This window comes from Tauraco erythrolophus, chromosome 14, assembly GCF_009769465.1.
Source record: "Tauraco erythrolophus isolate bTauEry1 chromosome 14, bTauEry1.pri, whole genome shotgun sequence".
Lineage (NCBI taxonomy): Eukaryota > Metazoa > Chordata > Aves > Musophagiformes > Musophagidae > Tauraco > Tauraco erythrolophus.
In genome coordinates, this window is record NC_141478.1 from 15,190,532 (window position 1) to 15,205,971 (window position 15,440).

At 37.4% G+C, this 15,440-nt stretch overlaps 1 protein-coding gene across 1 annotated transcript in view; it reads left to right on the forward strand.

Annotated features, from left to right (window-relative positions):
- The window catches only part of TEX9 (testis expressed 9), a 28,040-nt gene that overhangs the window by 8,757 nt on the left and 3,843 nt on the right, over positions 1-15,440 (forward strand). Inside the window, exons 4-10 of the mRNA XM_086619972.1 lie at positions 418-466; positions 1,501-1,586; positions 3,068-3,249; positions 7,056-7,138; positions 9,520-9,693; positions 13,955-14,089; positions 14,554-14,688. Of these exons, the coding sequence (XP_086476098.1) occupies positions 418-466; positions 1,501-1,586; positions 3,068-3,249; positions 7,056-7,138; positions 9,520-9,693; positions 13,955-14,089; positions 14,554-14,688 (844 nt within the window). The remainder of the gene's footprint in view (positions 1-417; positions 467-1,500; positions 1,587-3,067; positions 3,250-7,055; positions 7,139-9,519; positions 9,694-13,954; positions 14,090-14,553; positions 14,689-15,440) is intronic.

Genomic DNA, 15,440 nt, shown 5'->3' on the forward strand with positions numbered 1-15,440 from the left:
TTGGTGATCTTTGGTAATGGATTGTCAGTCTCTCTTGTTGAAGCTGATAACACTGTTTACTGGCTGAGCGCTCCGTGGTGCAGGGAATCATTGATCTAGTAAGTCAGTAGCTGCACTAATCGCCTGACTTGCAAGAGACAAGATTCAGAGTCTGGCACGTAAGTGAACGGTTGTGTTAGACACTCTAGACTCACCAGCTGATGGGAATAGCAAATGGGAGAACGAAAAGACAGAGAATGAGACTGAATTTATGATTGAACTTAGTATATGTTCCCACCTTAGCTATATTGTTTATTCTAGACATATAAAATGTTATTCTCCTGATCCTGACAGGGCAGTTGAATTTTTATTGTAAAATGTTTATTTTGTTATACATGTTCAGTGAATTTTTATTTTTTACTTTTTTTTTTTCTACAGACATCCTCTCTGTCGTGAAGTTTCATCTTTTACACACTCATATGCCAAGGTATCAAAGCCAAAACTATCCTGGTTAATTTATCTTCTAGTATAATTTCCATGTATTACTTCTGGTTTTGAGGCTGTGCTACACTGGGGACTTACACGGGTGGGAAGCCAAAAGGAAATGATGTTCAAAGCAGCGCTACAGGGACAGTGTTACCGGGGTTGCTCAGTGCCACTGGTGGCCAAGTGGACTTACATCACAATTTTTGTGCTCTAAGTTTCCTCTTCTGTAAAGCATTGACAGAAGATTTCAGTGTTTTGAACATCAAATTAAGAACTCCAAGTGCAAAATATTAGAATAGAATTTCTTCCTTTCTCCTGTTCCCTCTCCCACCAGTATAATACTAAAGGCAGTACTACTGTCTTCTAGGTGTAATAGTAAACAAATAGTCAAAATAACTCAATACGGGAAGGGAAATATAATGGAAAAGGAGACTGAGATTAGGAACAAACTCACTAGTCTCTAATTACAATTAGAGTGAAATCTTTTAGGAGACAAGCCAAAGCTTGCAAAATCCTGTCTTTGGTTATTTGTCAGAATATGGTAGAAAAAAACCCTAATTTTTGAAGAATATTTATTTGTGTGAAAGTAACAAAAATATTGTTAGATTTTCCTTCTACAGGGAATTTATAAGATTAAGATAATACCTAAAAATAGCATGCTTCTGAAGGTATGATAAGCATTTTTCAAAGAAGTGCACTCTGCTGACAGTCCAATAGTTGATATCTTGGTAACAGCCGAGAGCCTTGCTTATGCATGCATTTATTATGAGCATGTGTGCAAAAACTCCCACAAGCAAATGACTATTGAATGTATTATAATTTGAGCATACAGACATAAAAGTTGCAAGATAAAGATGAGTGCAAATAAAACTGTAAAATTGTGCTTTTGAGAGCCTGAAAAGCATGCTTTGAAGGGTATCCTTAAGTCTAAGTATACGAAAAAGAAAAAAAAATTCCACAAAAAACACTAGAAAAAAGTAATTCCTAACTAATTAAAAAAAAAAAAAATCACTACTTTCTGAAAAAAATTTCTAGCTAGCAAACACGAAGAAATGTGCTTCCATGCCCACGGCTCAGGACAGACCGTACTCTGGAAGTAAGGGAAAAAGAACAACTTCAAGGTATATTATACACCTCTCTCTTTGTTTGTAATAAAATATTTTAGTTGCTATTTTTGTCTGTCAGGTTATTTTTATTCATGTGTGTTTCTGTATTTATATATTTTTGTGTAAGTGAATGTATCAAACTTTTGGTCCTCCTCAGTCAGCTCCACCATGTAGCTATTTCTGTTTACTTGCATAGAGCATCAAAAATTACTGGTGAACATTACAGCAATGAAACCATTGCTTCCTGCTCAAGCACTGCTCAAGGCTGACGTTTAAACTCTGTTAACTCTTTCAGTGAAAGGATGCCTAATGAGCACGCGTGTGGGAAATACATCATCTGAGGAAACCTCAGAGAGCACACCTAGGTGTGGTGCAGGCTGATTTGTGATCAGACTTGTGATGAGAAACATGAGGTCCTTGAGCATCTCCCCTGCTTTGCTGGATCTTGGGGCTTACAAGACAGGAGTCACTAATAGTACCACAGCTTTCAGGGGGTTCAAGCTGAAAAGCTTCAGCTCTGTAGACAGCAAATTCAAGGTTGTAAAAGTGAGAAATAGAGATCTGGACAAAAGAAAAGAGAAATGCATAAAATCCTGGAAGCAAATTAAAACTGCCACAAGATATGGACAAATACCAAAATAGGATGAAAATTGTCTGCAAGGTGGCAGAACATGGAATTGGCAGAGGCCAAGGTTGTCTTTCAGGACTTGGGAATCACTTGTGGACCCTTTGAACCTCCCCTTAGCATCGCGTCATGAAGTTTAGAAGTGCACTTGTGCAGATACAGTACCTGCAGGGTTAACCCAAAGTTGTGGGAGAAAGGTAGCAGCTAGAAGGAGTTTGGAGGCTGCATTGGCATGAGGATATAGTGGAATAAGAACTTCGGAGCTTCAGGTGCTGTGGGAACTGATGTAATCTTTTTATAAAAGAAAGCTGAGGAGATACCCTGTGTAACAGATATGTCACATACCTTGAGTTTTGGTTTTATGAAAACTTTGGCATGCAGCTGCTAAGATGAATGAAGCTTCCTAGGCCAGGCATAATGATACAGAAATTGTGGTCATAAGGTAGGAGAGCAAGTAGAGAGGACAGAGTTCTAGAAGTTAACACGTGGTGGGAAAAATAGCAGAATTTAAGGCAGAGGATAGTAGCTAAAGCCAAGAGAACATTGGTCTGTTTCTTTCTTTTACTCTGATTTAGTTATGAAGTTATTGGATAAGGAGACCATGCTAAAAATCTTCTCAGTAGAAAATGGTAGTTTAATACAGTATAATACGTAAAATCTTGTAATTGTTTCTGTGGAATGCAGTAAAGATACCTTACATAAAGAAAACACAAAATTGCTGCCAATGCCTCTTTCATATGAATGCAAATAATGAAGTTGCATTAGGTAAATAACTCTGTATACTCTTAAAAGTAGCAAATACACTATATTTCTGTATATTTTCTTATTATAATTTAAAAATCTAGGGTGGTTTGTTTTGATTTTTTTTTAGTTCAAAACTAAGAAACCTGGAAGTACAAAATGCTGATGATGGTGCAGTACTGGAAGATTGTATAGATTTTTCTTTAGCAAAAATAATAAGCAAAACTGAAGAAAAACTAGAGAAAGGAGGCTTACCAGATTGTCTAGATGATGATGATATTATTCCAAGTGTTGGAAGTGAAATGGGAGCAGGTAGGTTTCCTCCCTGATTAAGTATGTTTTTTCTTACTTCCTTACTTAGAAATGTTTCTCCTGGGGGAAAAGGGAAGAGTTTCTGTAGAAGTTACAGAGAGTTCTAAAGCCTTTAAGTTAAAGGAAGAAAAGATTTTTTCTTATTTACATAGTCCTAGAGGAAGATCAGGTCACATATAAATAATTATGGGAAAAAGTTAATTTCTATCTTGATTTCCACCTTTGTAGGAAGACATTTGGATGGTTACAAATGTTGAATATGTGCATAACATTTGATTCATTTCACTGTGGAAATACAAGTACGTGGTGCTAAGCTTTGATTTCCAAAAAAATGAGCTTCATTCCTTTGTGCAGATTCTGCCTTTAGAGGGAAAAAACCCTTTCCTCAAATCAGTGCTGTGGATCTTAGTGAGTGGCTTAAATGAAGTAATGTTTCAGCTACAGTGCTTGAATGAGAATCCTCCAGATACTTTCCCACTCCAAATGGTGTGTTTACGTTTGTCCTAGAAATAGAATAGGAAAGGGGATTGCAGCATTTGCCAGTGAAGCTGAAGGAATGATGCACATCTGTTTTTCTGGCCCTGGTGTGATAAGAGTGGGTTTATATCGTTTCTTACAATGCTAAAGCAAGCATAAAGATCACCGCAGTGATACAAAATGCCCAAGACCTCTTCTCTTAATCTAACAGCTTGATGTCAACAAGCATGCCAACACAGAAATAGCTTGATTTCTAACCTCGTGTAATTCTGTGCAAGTATTCTGTTAATAAGTCCCAAAACAGATCCTCAGATATCTTTTTTTATAGTTCTTGTTCCTGAACTAAAAATAAATTGCTTTGGACTGCACTGGAAGCTTACACCAAATAAATTCAAGGTAGCTTAAGAAGAGTTATGACTGATGTCTAGTAATCGGGTCTTGTGGACTAAGGGCATGTATTTGAGTGTTGAAAATTCCTTCTGTAACTTGAAAGATGAAGCGAAATGAAAATACTCTGGATGGATTTTTGCTTTCTAAATTTGATATTGGCTATTTAGAACACTCTGAACGTCTCCTTGATATGCTAAATAAGTTATTGCAGAGCATGCTGGCAGCCTCAAACTCACAGAACAGTTTACAAGGAAGTGGATGTAGTTACTCAGTAGGCCTTGTTACAGAGTGGGCTGATCCCTTGGTGGCAATCTCCTAGTAAGGGATTCCTGAGGCTTATGTGCCTGTGCTAGACTTTTTAGGCCAACATGCTGATAAGGTTCCATAGCATTGTTCTTTCCCTGAGCTTCCTGCAGCACTCTTCCTGGACTTAGGTTCCATATTTTTATTTCATGATCACAGGTTATCACAATGCAGCTGTCTTTCTGCTAACACAGTAGCTTACATATTATTTTTCTCAGGGGCTGTTTTTGTGGGTTATAACTCAACTCTACAGTAACAAGCAATGCTAGAAGCACACAGGCATGTAGATGGCTGAAAATGAAGTTCTATTCTTATCTAATATACCCCCCCGCCACACATACAAAATACCTGAATGCTTTGTCGCACTTCATGTTGATTTTCAGATTATCTCAGGAGTTCAAGACACCTATTCTTTCTTGTAGGACATCAGAGTCTCTGAGATGTCCTTTTCTTGTTGGTTACTTCATAACCTAAGACTATTCAATTAAGTGATACCTCCCCCCCTTATCAGCCTCATCAGGTGATTAAAACTGACCAATTAGGAAGCTAATTGTTTAATTATCTTTACCTCTTGTGAGAATTCAAACTAATTTTGGATCCTAGCTACCTCCCAAGGCTGATCTGGTTCTAGTTGTGCTTTTGGATTTTCAATGAGGTTTGCTACTAAGTGCTCTTAATGACATCAAGCTGTCTAAGACAGAAGAGAAGTTATCTGCAGACTAATAACTGAATAAAAAGAGAAAACAAAACATTAAAAAGAAACAACCAGTTTTCGCAGGTAGTGGCATAGTCCTGGAGTGATCCGTCATGGAGCTTATGTTGGTCAATATATAGAAAAATAGTCTGGAAAAAAGGAACGATAGCTGGTAAAGAATTTTGTACATAGAACAATGATTTTAGGATAGTTAAAAGTCACATTGAAGTGTTGTAGCAGAATCTCATAGTACTGAGTGAGGTGAGAGAATGGAGATTTGTGTTCAGCACTAAAGAGTGCAAAGTAATGCTGATAGAAGAAATGCCAATTGCACCTACTTCTGAGTTGCACTTGTTTAGATTACTAATTAAAACGTCTCCAAAAGCATAAACTTGTTGCTTGTTCACAGTTGACAAGGCAAACTGATTGTTAGAAATCCTTCAGAAGATAACAGAAAACAAAGTATTGTACTGTTATCGTTATGCTATTATGTGATTGATGCTACCCCATCTTGAGTGTGAGACATAGTTCTGCACACCCTATCTCAAAATGAAGATGTAGAACTAGGAAAGATACAGGAAAGGGTATATAGTAGCACTTAGAAGCGTGAAACAACTTAAATTTGAATCTTCAATTTGAAAACAAAACAACTGAAGGCAAGGTGAAAGATTCTGTAGTAAAAACAAGAATCATAGAAGAGTTAAGGTTGGAAGGGACCTTTAAAGGTCATCTAGTCCAACCCCTCTTCGGTGAGCAGAGACATCTTCAACTACATCAAGTTGCTCAGTGCTAAAGGGAAAACTGTATTTTTGTAATGTAAATGGCACATTAAATTGGATTTAAAGCAAGCTATACAAAATATTTTTCTTTCACATAATGCATAATTAAATTAGCCAACTCATGGCCACAGGATACTGTGAATGCCAAACTACAATATGGTTTATCAAGAAAATCAAACAACTTAACATTATAGAACCACATGAAAGAGTATTGAACCTGATGGCATCAATGTGGCTTCCATCTCAGGATAGCTACTAGTTACCAGAAGCTTACAAGGATGTAACAGGAGGAAAGAAGTCAGTCTGCATCTTATTTTTTCATGGTATTTTCCTGAATCCTAATAATTATTGGCCTCTGCAGAGTTACAGCTTAAGCTGCAGTTGACAGCTGATAAGGGAAGGTGGGTAAAGGTAAGAGAATTCCTATTACAGCAAATGAACACGTCCCTATCCATGCCTTCACATTCAGCTCCGGATACTCCTCCTCCGCTTTATTCTTTCCCCCTTGTAACTGCTGTGAATAACAGTCATTCCTCTGTTGCTCAACTTGATCCTCATACCGTTTCCATGCTTTGTGCCTGTGGAGATTCAGGGGGAGTTCTTTGTGAATGATCTGGGGAGATGGTGAGGAATAGGGAGTAAAAGAACATACTGTTCACACACAGCTTATTTTTTCCTGACCGTAGTACCTTCCTTAGCTGTCTAAGAGCAAGAAAATACTTCATTTGGAAAAAACATCCGATTAAATTGATTGAATTTTTAAACTATTAATTAAATAGTGTACTTCAAAAAAGCATATACCATTGTATGGGAGGGGCATTTACCTATTAGGAGGGTTTTGCAGTCTACATTTAATTCCTTATTGTGAGCAGTGTAAAACTACTTTGGGTATAACTACACAAATTTCAGCTACAGATTGATTGCAATGTGGACATACCCTACAATACAGTTTTCTTGACTTTGGTCTCAAGCAATGGTGGAATGTGTAGCATGACAAAAGTTTCCACTCAGTTCCTGAGTTTTTATTTGCCTCTTTCTCTTTAATAATTATGAATGATGTAGTGTGTTTTTAAAAACAAGATGATGAAAGTGAGTTCTTACATCAGTCTTGCTTCTTTTTTTCTTTGAATAATGAGTACTTGTGTATATTTTTGTGTTCACAGAAGCTCAAATCAGATTTCTTAAGGCAAAGTTACGAGTTATGCAGGAAAAGCTGGATAGTGTAGTATGTGAATGCAGGAAAAAGGTAAGAGCTATTTTCTTATCTGTAGAAACAGAGTAGGTTCCTCTTTGACAAGTAATCACAACAGAATTCTCTCAACCTTTGCTTTTCAAGTATTAAGAACTAAGGTTCTATCTTTTAAAAATTTCCTAAGAATTTAGAGTCAAAGATAGTAATTTCTGTATAAATGAGATCTTGGGCTAAAAGCTTGTGAAATACACGGAATGAAAAAGAATTTGAGGCAGAAAAGATCCACTGGGAATGAAGATGTGCCCCAGCTGTAGAGACACTGTGGTGTTGCAGAGTGCCCTAGCCATCACTGCTGGGAAGGAGAGCATTCCCAAAGCCTGAGAAAGGGGAGGAGGATACAGTAGCAGTCAAATACAGATTTTGGTGTACAGAGAGAAAAAAGTGGTGCCCAGAGCTGGGTGATGGGGGTAGAGGGATATTTAGGGCAGAATGAGAAATAGAAACACTTGAGAAATTTAGTCAGGTGCTTTGGGCATCCGTGGTGGAAAAAAGTGTGGCAACAGCTGATCTGTGATCCATTTTAAGTGGAATATTGCAATCAAAACAGAAATTAGGCTTTCTCTGTTCTCAAGACTACGCTTGGTGCAGACGACTGTATTTGGAATTACATATTTGGGCAGATCAGGCTGAAGTTAAGGCATTGTGAAACTACACTGATATTTTACTGTTAGAGTGTGCTACAAGTGAGTTTTATGACCTGTACTGCACGGCAATATGTTTTCAGATGGTGCTCAAACACCTCTTGAATGGTAGAACCTTAAATAGTTTGTGTCTGTCTGCCAGAGGGATCACCTCTTTTTCATGCATTTGTAATCAAGCAAGGTTTTTGAACTGACTTTCCATTTTACACAATTAGTGGTCTCAACTTCAGAATGCTTTTTTCCACCTATTCTCCAGGTCCAGATGGGATGATGACATTCAGAGCATATGGCAAACCACCTATCTATTTTCTCTCAAGCTTTTAATTTAGAGTTAAGGAGCGGGATGATATTAAATAAGTTTTTTGAGAGAGGCACCTGGAGAAAATCTTTAGAAGGAATTAGATTTTGATATTTTATATCTGTACTTTATTTCATTTTTATCAGTACAGGTGCTTTGCTTCTGCATTTCAACACTTTTATGTTGTAATCAGAAGAAAGTTATTACATTAGATTTTAAAGACATTTTCAAATTAAATGTAATTTTGTCAGTAGCTATTGAACCTCATTCCATGCCAAAAATACTACAGAATTCAGTTACTGTAGCAGATGACAAAAGGCAACCTTGTACTTATTCTTGTCCTTCTCCCACGGCACTCTGTATGTAAATGTATCATTTTGGGTACTAGTTTCTCTGGTGTGAAAATAACTTTATTACATTCGGAAGGTCACAAAAATTTTGTATTGTCAAAGCCTTGAGGTAGATTTTGAGTTTTGTTCCAATTACTATAAGGAAGCCGTAAATCTGTTTTAAATATAACAAAGTGGGAGTTTCTGAGGTGCGTGTGGTCACATGAAACTTAGGATAAAGCACATACATTCCCAGGTGAGAAGCAGGTATTCCTAGGGGCTGAGAGGACAGGAGAGAAAGACTTGTTTTCATAAAAGCTCCATTTCTGTATGTGCCTTGATTTCTTTTTCTTAAAGAAATGAAGGGCATAATGTATCTCTGAAATAACCTACATTAGTATTCACTTACAATGTTTAAAATGTTAGAAAAGAAAAATGCCTTGAAATTAAATGCTTGATGTGGGATGTAATTGCCAGTAGGTCATGAAGCTAATGCAGGACTCACTTGGTGTTAAGAGACACTTGAATTTGAACACTTGCTGTATCCTGGATCATTAGCTTGCTTTTAAGTCAAAACCACATTATCTCCTAAAACATAATGGATTGATTTATCAGTAATTATGTTCTCTTAGTTTTCCCAGAATTTTTCCTAATGTGTGCATTTAGCTATTCTAACAAAAACATCACAAAATATCCATGTGCCACTGTTATTCATATTATTCTATAACATTTTGATAGTTAGTTCTCAAAACCTTTGAACTATGAGAAATTAGATGCTCTACATACTGCTACAAGACAGTTCCAAGTAAAAGACTACAGAAAATCGAATGAGAAGAGTGTTACTGGTTTTTGAAGTATTGTCCTGGAAAATTGGCGTTTTGTTTTCTTAGTTTGTCATAGTTGTTTCCTTTCTTAAGGAAAGTTGTGAAGTCCATCACGAAGGATCTAAACATTTAAAAATAACGTAATTTAAAAAAAATCTTTATCTCCATATCTACAATATGTATATTTTTACTACCTTTTATTTGCAAAGCATTACTATTGCATTATCCTACTGCTTCCTCGCAATAATTTAGTTGGATGTTTTTGCTAATTATTGTCAAACAGGATGATGAAAATCAGAATTTAAAATCTCGGCTTAAAGATGCGGAAGAAGAAAACACCAGACTGCAGCGAACAGTCAGCATGCAACATTCTCAGACTGAAAAGTACAAAACGTTGTCACAAGAAGCAAACAAAAAAAGTGAAGGGCTACAACAAGAGGTCATTGCACTAGAAAAGGTATTGCAGGTGTTAGTCTATTTTATCTCACGAGAGGCAAAAAAAGGCATCAAATCACCCTCTGTACCCTAGTTTGACAGATTCGTATCCAGTGATCCCATTAGCACTTCCATCTCTGATAATAGTTTTAGAAATTGTATTTTTAAGTGGTCTAATCGCTTTTTTAAAGGAAGAAAGAATACATTTTGCTAATTACTTTTCTTCTGCTTCTACAATCATACATTTCTGTACTTTAAAATTAAATTCTTGTGTAAAAGACCCACAAAAGACAAAACAACCTTTTCAGAAGCTGCTGTCAAATTCACAAAGGAATCTTGAAAAATACAGGGAAATTTTATTTTTCTGGTTTTAATTATAATTGTTAAAAATTACTTCTGGTTATAAGAGTTTTACTGTAAGCTGTAGAACCTGGTGGACATTTAAAAAAAAAACCAACACCTGGAGCTTATATTAGTATCTTCTGCAGGTAGCGGAAAGGATGTGTCTTTGTTCTCGAAAATGGACTGTTTGGGAACCAGACGCTCCAGTTTGGGTGAACCAAAATTAACCCGGCTCCTGCTGTAGGCCACATATGCAAAACTGTGGACATGCCCAGTTGTAGCAGATGGCCTGCACGCACGGCCTCGTTTGTTTGGAACTTAATCTAAGAGCAGCATGTGTTTTTCTTTAATTACTCAGAGCTAGAGAGGTTGACTTCAAAATCATGTAATACATGTAGTATTGCATAGTACATGTAATACCACCAGGAGAATGTTTCACTTACAAATTTGGGGAAAGCAATACACAACTCAGCCTAACAAAGCCTTGTTATACTTCCAGTAAATCATACTATGCCTTTGTATAGGCATGCTTTCATCTTGGCAGTGTGTAGTTCTGGCATCTTAAAACTAAAACGTTCTAAGTTGGTGTGTTCTTTTTGTGCAGATACTTGGAGGTTTTAAGTTCCCTTAAGTAAGTACCCTGATTGTTGGTTCTGTCAGGAAAAATAATCAATAGTACTGCTCAGACTACTCAGCAGCTCACGTTAGATTGGGCTAAGAGACTTACAAAGTCATCCAGTCCTTTCTCTTAAATCAAGACAGGATAGATTACATACAAAGCATCCTGGACATAAGTTTGTTTAACCTGTACTTGAAGCCATCTGTGATGGAATATCCGTAATTTCCTTAGACAGTCTATGCTGGTTCTTGTGCATAGTCACACTCGGAACGTTCACCCCAGGACTTAGAGACGTCTATTGTGATGGAAGGTTTATTCACTTCTGCTGTACAGCTGCCATATCCAGAATAGCGTTGCTTTCCTCACTTGCTTGTGCTCTGAATCTGCCATCCTCAGTTGCTTCAATTATTCCTAATAGGTGGTGTTTTCTAGGATTTCTCAAGGTTGCTGATCAGGCATGATCATGAGAAATAGTGGTAGTTCTTTAAAATACTGAGGAGGCAGAAAAGGCATGTATATGTAATGAATGGTTCTCTGCTAATTCAGAAGTCATCTTACGTATTTTTTCTGATATAAAAAATTATCTAACTGCCAAAAACATGCACTTAAAAATCAATTTGCAGTAACTGCTTAAATCTCCTATGGACTTAGCAACCTGAAAATGGTTTTAGTCTTTAGGCATGAAGTATTATTCAACACTATATAATTAATATAGTTGTAGGTTAATTATAGACATTTAAAAACAGTTTCCTGTGAACATGGGCCCGAGTTGGTACTGCTGGTCCGTTAAACTCAAGACTCACACTTTCAGCCTAGAGAAAGTTTTCTGCATAGTTGAGATAGCATGAATGTAACCTCTCATTTTTGGGCTTTTATTGCTTTTGTTGTGATTTCTGTTGCAACATAAATAATAGAAGACTTAAGTTGTGACACATGCTTTCCTTCCTCAGATTTTCAACAATTTATGTAATTTCATTAATCCCCCAGCTACATTTTTAGTGTATGCCTAGGCAAAGATTCTCACCTAGTCTTCACGGTTTACCTGAAATGTTAGTTTGGTATTTTTACATTTCATTCTTTTGGTGTTTGGGCTCTGAACATTTCTGTTGGAACACCCATCTCAAGCACCAGCTGAATTCTGATGCTCCCCAAAACTTCTATTCTCTTTTCTTTTTTTTTTTTTTCCATCTAGTTGATCTAATAAATGATACTACTTCTCCAGTCTTTTTTCACTACCTACCTACAAAAACATTCCTTCCTCTATTCTCTCTCACTTGTTCATTCAGTCTGGCTGTAACGCTGGATAAAGCTCAGGGAAACACCAAAGTTGTGCTCTGCTTTTAAGGCTTTGTGCAGGGATTTTATCATTTGCCCTGAAGGGCTCGATGTTAAGCAAACATTATCTCTCCGAAGTTTTTAAGGGATAGACAGGTGTTGCTGAGCTTTCTAAAGACAGAAGTGCTGTGTGTGCTTGCTACTGGCAGGAAAGCAAACCTGCTGGGAGTTACTCATAGACGAGCTCTCTGGTATCACAGCCCCTGCTGATATTCAAGTGCCTCAGCCATTCCAGAACAGTGGAGAAACCCAGAGATTGAAATGGGATGCGGTTTTAGAACGTAGTAGTTTTTTCCCCTCTTAGAGAGAGGTTGTATGAGAATATTAATCCAGCTTTTATTTGAAGTATTGAAGAATTGGCAGAAACCTTGCCTACTTACAAATTAAAATACTTATTTCAGGCATTATTAAGATGAAAAACTTGGAGTCGAATATATTTAACAATATACCCTCACTAGATGACTTGCAAAAAAACCCTCGATAAGGTATTATGTATGACCGTAAATGTCAAAAAGTCCAAAAAGATTTACTAGAATTATTTAATTAGGTTATACGATTAGCTGATATATCATTTGCGTTGCATGCAGACTGTTTTTTTGGTCATGAAATGCTTGAAAGACTGTATTCCAAAGCCTTTCATATTAATGCAGAACAAAATATATAGCAGGAAAGATTTAGTCGACGCTATTCACAGTGCCATCATCTTGATACAAGGCAGAGAGGTTTGCATGCTGTGCAGCTCCTTTTCTTTGGGAACATGGGGGTCGGTTTCCAGCAAACAAATTTGCGTTCCCTGACAGTGCACGTGTTCCGGGAAGGGGCTCTGCTGCCCGACTAGCCAGGCTTTTACCCATCTTTTTTCCATCAATCAGATGGGCAGGTTTGCAACAAAATAAAAATGTCAAAGCAACATCTATTTTGGTGAACTCTTGCAGGAGGCACATTCACCAATAGAATTTTGGAGGATTGGTGAGATGCATCTTACTCTTCTGTTTTCTTCATCTGTTTTCGAGAAGATTCAAAGCTTCCCAGAAATACCCGTTCCAGTCATAACTTTGCCACAACTTCTTTGCTGCATACACATGTCAATTAGTATGTATTTCTTGGATAAGTGATACGGAAATTAGAAATAACCACCACAAGAGCTGGTGTGGAATTGAGAAAATAGAACAATTACTCAGAAATAAGGCAGTTTGAGGGTGAAGAGTTAACAATAAGTCCCCTCTTTAGACTAATTTGGTTAAAAGAATCTTTCTGTGCCCATTACTAAAAATGTGAGTCTTTTAAGAAAGTCTCTTTCCTTTTCACAAATAACAAGATGTGCTCTTTCTGCCAGAATTGTTTATTTCTTCTGCTGTCTTTTATCTATGTTCCCTGATCTTTAATTTCATTATTCTGTTCCTCAACTTGGTCTCTTTTCTCACTTCCTCATTTACAGCACTATGAAATACTACCATGAGAGATAAGAGGGAACCGTTTTGATTGTTGCCGTAAACACTTGAAGTATTTTCTGCTAGATGAAATAGTTACTACATTCAGCCATCTTCAGTAGGCTGTTTTAACTTTTTGTTGGTAATCGCATGCAGTAATCTCTGCAGAAAAGAGATAAAAGGAACAGGTGGGAAGAAGCGGCTGGGAATATGAGCCACTGTTCCAAAATCTGCCGCAGAGTGGGCATACGGACGTGTTTTTCTCTGAGCATACAAGGTTTTTTAGTCAGTCCTGTGGTCTTACATGATCAGCTCCACAATTACTCTAAGAAGAGTTAAAACAAAGATAAGAAAGTTCCTTTTTCAAGATTTCAAAGGAGAAGGGGATGTTTTAACAGTGGAGTTAAGGCTCTTTGAAACTGATTCTATCTGCAGGGCAAAGAAGCCCACAGACAGGTTTTCAAGGGTGAGCCTTGCTGTAAATGTGTTGTCTATATGGAATTCATTAAAATACTATTATTCATAATGTTTGTTTTTATCCTTTGTTTATCACATAGGAGTTGGAGAATCTAAAGCGTGTACAAAAGCAGGCTGCAACTAGTCACAGTGCAACAGAGGTTCGATTAAACAGAGCCTTGGAAGAAGCAGAAAGGTATAAAGTGGAGTTGAACAAACTGAAGCAAAGTAACAAGGTACAGTGACTCAGGAAAACAAGTTCCAACCTGTAATCACTCAGTAATGCTAGAATGAGACAAAAAATGCTTGGTCAGCTTTGGAAGTATTGTGTATCTTACAGACAATCCCAAAATTAACTTATAGCAAGTCACCAAATGGCTTGATAAGTTATCTCGGAAGACACCACTGCAACCTATGCAGGAGGAAGAAATGTACAAAATAAAGTGATAGCCTTTCCGATTTTTCCCATTTGTGCGAAAATTAGATGCGTTTAGAAAAAGGGAGAAGTACACATACTCATCTAATGTATACACAGGCAAACTATGGCTATTAGTTTTGATGTGGGAATATTTTGATTAATCACAGTTCTTTTCAGAACCATCATGTATGGCTACTGTTTGTCATGTTGTTATGTAATGCCAAGTGTCCTTGGTTAAAGTGCCACTTTCATAAATAATACATTTCTCTTCTTCCATGGTAGGACATAGCTAACCAAGAACTCAAAGCAATTGAAGAATTAAAAACAGAAAACAAGAAACTGCAGAAACAAAAAGGAGAGCTAATGACAGGTTTTAAAAAGCAGTTGAAGTTAATTGATATTTTGAAGAGACAAAAGGTAAGGACCAACTCTAACCATTCTATGATTCTATGGCCAGAGTGATGTTGTATCTCGGTGAACAACCGCTAGCTAAAGGTGTCTGTTGTCAAGTAGGGTCATCGCATAAACTAAAGCCCCAAGACTGGGAAGTTACAGCACCGGGAGCAGCAGCCTCACTGCTGTGAGCGCATCGTGCTGACGTTTTGCTTTGTGGCTAAGGCTTATTTTGAAAGTTGTTTGATTCTGCGTTCATTTCCTATCGCTCCCTGTTCCTCTCCCTCAGGGCGCGAAAGGGAGGGCAGGGGCAGCTGCCTTTTAGGTTCTCTGGCAGCTGCAGCTGAAATTGAATAGCAGATAGGCAGTAGAACACCTGCTGACAGTTCATGCTGAACAACTAGGGATACAGCTTTCACAGAAAGGTGGTGTAGCGAAAAGTGGCTTAATACTTCAGACAGAATATAGCTAAAAATGTATGTAACAAAGCTGTACTGATGTCCCAAAAAAGAGAGGCGTTTTACTTGGAAAGAGAAACCTCGGACCCTGTGGCAGATAAATACCTTATATCTCAAAATGCATTTTCAGCATAGACCTGTCAGGTGATCTTTAATGGTATAAATTGAAAGAACCTGAGTTTACATGAGGGCAAATTAAAGTGAGAGGAGCGTACACTGAGAGATGTTGCCCAAATCAAACAATTTTCCACTTACTGACGCATTTAGGTGTTACAGTTCCATCACACCTTTCACTTACCAAGTACTCGGGACTGCCTG